General features: G+C 58.1%; 1 protein-coding gene across 1 annotated transcript; it reads right to left on the bottom strand.

Moving 5' to 3' along the window:
* Positions 1-207: 207 nt before the first annotated feature.
* LOC123409941 (cytochrome P450 76M5-like) lies at positions 208-2,016 on the bottom strand. The gene has a single exon (XM_045102810.1). The coding sequence runs from the start codon at positions 1,914-1,916 to the stop codon at positions 243-245; it is 1,674 nt and encodes a 557-aa protein (XP_044958745.1). The 5' UTR covers positions 1,917-2,016; the 3' UTR covers positions 208-242.
* Between the last annotated feature and the right edge of the window lie 1,120 nt (positions 2,017-3,136).

Genomic DNA, 3,136 nt, shown 5'->3' with positions numbered 1-3,136 from the left:
TGACATGTTCTTTTTATCCCTGCAATTTTCCTATTCATATGACCCGAAAGAATTAGGAGTCCTCATCGTGCCATGCTGCATATAGACTGTTGCAGAATTGGTACTTCAAAAGAATTAGTGATGATAAACCTATATATCCAACGAGATAAGAATAAGATAACATGTTATGTTGACATGTACATAAGACAGACGAGAGTAATCCAAACACGAAATCTTGGTGAGAAAGACTGCGACGTGTACTTTCACGTTGTGACGTCCATTGATAAGGTGACCACGACGGGCACGGCCTTGAGCGGGACAGCCATCACGTTGGCGGTGGTGAACCGCTCGCTCACATCCAGCTCCTCCGCCGACACGCCGTCCGGCAACCGCCACTCGAAAGCGTGAAGCAGCGAGGCCAGGATGAACGGCACCACGCGCTCCGCCATCGGCAGGCCGGGGCACAGCCTCCGGCCGGACCCGAACGGGATGAACTCGAACGCCTTGCCCCGGAAGTCCACCGGCACCCGGTCCGGCGTGCCCAGGAACCTCTCCGGCACGAACTCGTCGGGCCTCTCCCACGCCGCCTGGTCCCGCATTATCGCCCACGCGTTGAAGATGACCGTCGAGCCCTCCGGCACGGCGTAGCCGCCGATCTCCACGCCTTCCTCCACGGCGCGGTGGGGCAGCAGTATCGGCGCCACCGGGTGCAGCCGCATGGCCTCCTTCACCACGGCCTGGAGGTACGGCAGGCCCGCCGCGTCGGCCTCGCCGATGGTCTCCTTGCCGCCGAGAGCGCCGTCTATCTCCGCGCGGAGCTTGGCCATGACGCCCGGGTTCCGGAGCAGCTCGGCCATTGCCCACTCGACAGTGATCGCCATGGTGTCGCTCCCGGCCGTGAAGAGGTCGAACAGTAGGGCTGTCAGGCCGTCGCGGGCGATCTTGCCCGTGGAGAGGAGCTCCAGGAGCACGTCCAGGAAGTCACCGTGAGAAAGCTTCTCCTCCGTCGAGGCGTTGGAAGCCGCCGCTGCCAATGCCATACGACGGTCGACTATGCCGTCCAATACGCGCAGGATTTTCTCCATGCGCGTCGCCGACCAGCGACGCCATCCTTGCAAGTCGAGCCGCCGGAGGAAAGGGACGAGGTCGGAGACGTTGGGCTTGGCGATCACCGACACGAGGTCCTCCACGAGCTCCCGCACGCCCTGCCCCGGCTCGGCGGCGCCCATGTCGACCACGTCGACGGAGCAGAGCGCGCTCGACACGAGGTTGAGCGCCCCGGCGTACAAGGCCTGGCCGACGTCCACCTCCCTCCCGGCGCGGCCGCGGAGGTGGCCCAGCATGTCGCGCACCTTGTGCTCGCGCACGCCGCGCGCCGCGGCGAGGGCGCGCGGGGAGAAGGCGTGGGCGGCCGCGACGCCGCGCAGGCCCTTCCATCGCGGGTCGGAGCTCGGCAGCCACACCATGGAGCGGTCGGCGAAGCCGAGCGCGCGCGTGGCGTCCGGGACGGCGCGCGCGGCCAGGCGCCGGTCGTGCCTCGTGAACGCGTCCCGGGCCGCGTCGCGCGAGGACACCACGACGGCGGTGGTGAGGCCGAGCTTGAGCGTCATGACGGGGCCGTGGGCGCGCGCGAGGCGCGCGAGCGTGTGGTGGAGGTTGCCGCGGCGGAGGTTGAGCAAGTTGCCGGCGACGGGCAGCGGCGTGGGGCCCGGCGGCATCCGCATCCGCCCCGTGCCCGCACTGCGGCTGCGTGTCGGGCTGGCCAGGTAGTAGAGGAGCGTGGCGACCGCCAGCGCCGCACATATCGGCCATGGCCAGAGCTCCATCTCCATTGGCTCGTTCGTGTGGTGGTGGTGCGGGCTGCTCAGGCGGGAGTCCGTCGGCGGGTTGAGGCCATCTCCATATGCAGCAGATCGCACAGTTGAGGCCGGTTCCATTTTGTTTGTTTGCTAGTGCTAGTACTGGGTTGGATTTTCCACCCGTGTGTGGGTCACGGGTGGATCAAACTCATCGCTGCTTCACACAAGTGCTACGACTAACTTTGCTACAACAGGCAACAGAAACAACAGAACTTTGCTACAACAGGCAACAGAACTATGCTAGAGAAACTGTATGGCCAGCTTAGGTGCCAGGCGCCCGACCGAAATTTCGGTCGCTAGCACTTGTGTCAGGTTTCAGCAAAACTTAATGGCGGTACTAGCAAAAACACTCCGGTAGACGATTGTACCAAGCAAATTAGCCAGTTCCAGTAAAAGAAAATATAAACAATAAAAATTTCAGTAGTCGATTGTGGTAACCAGTAAGGGTTGTTTCCTGTTCCAATGTGCAGGAGCCTTAGAGCATCTCCAACAGCCGCGCTTCACGCCGCGCCTAAAAACGAGTTTACCGCGCGCTGGTCGTCTGGTTTTGCGCGTCGCGCAGCGCTGGCTCCAACAGCCGCGCTATAATGCAGCGCGCGCCGCTCCAGCAGTGCCCAAAAATGCAGCGCACGCAGCAGGCACAAACCACATATACATTTTAAAAAATAGTGAAAAAACGATCAAACAAACAAAATAAATCAACAATAATAGTTATTACAACTCAAATAAATAGTTTCTCGTTCAGTACAACAAATAATGCAATAAACACAACCAATAGTTCATGAACAATACAATACAAATAAAGCAATTAAATCATGCTCTTTGTCGTCCATGCCATGCCCACCACTCTTCAATCAGATCCTTCTGAAGATCATTGTGTGTTGCGGGACGTCGAATGGCATGATACGAGGCAACAAAACGGGCAACCCTTTCAGCCCTTCGTCGCACTCGCACGGGATGTCCCAATAGCTCATACTGTGAGTAGTCTACATCTTGGCCACGCTCATTCTCGATGATCATGTTGTGCATGATCACACAAGCGTGCATGATGTATCAAAGCATTTTTTGATCCTAAAATCTAGCCCGTCCTCTCACAATAGCAAATTGGGCTTGTAAAATCCCAAACGCTCTCTCCACATCTTTTCTAGCAGCCGCCTGAGCATTGTGAAAATCTAGATTTTTCTTACCTTCTGGCTTTTTCAACGGCTTCACGAAGGTTTGCCACTTTGGATAGATGCCATCCGCTAGATAATAGCCATAGTTGTACGTACGGCCATTTGCTACAAACTGCACCGGTG

This window comes from Hordeum vulgare, chromosome 7H (assembly GCF_904849725.1).
Source record: "Hordeum vulgare subsp. vulgare chromosome 7H, MorexV3_pseudomolecules_assembly, whole genome shotgun sequence".
NCBI lineage: Eukaryota > Viridiplantae > Streptophyta > Magnoliopsida > Poales > Poaceae > Hordeum > Hordeum vulgare.
This window is presented reverse-complemented; position numbering and strand designations above follow the sequence as displayed.

Excerpts from the sequence above, each read along its gene's own strand:
- LOC123409941 (XM_045102810.1), bottom strand. The coding sequence starts at position 1,916 with ATGGAACCGGCCTCAACTGTGCGATCTGCTGCATATGGAGATGGCCTC.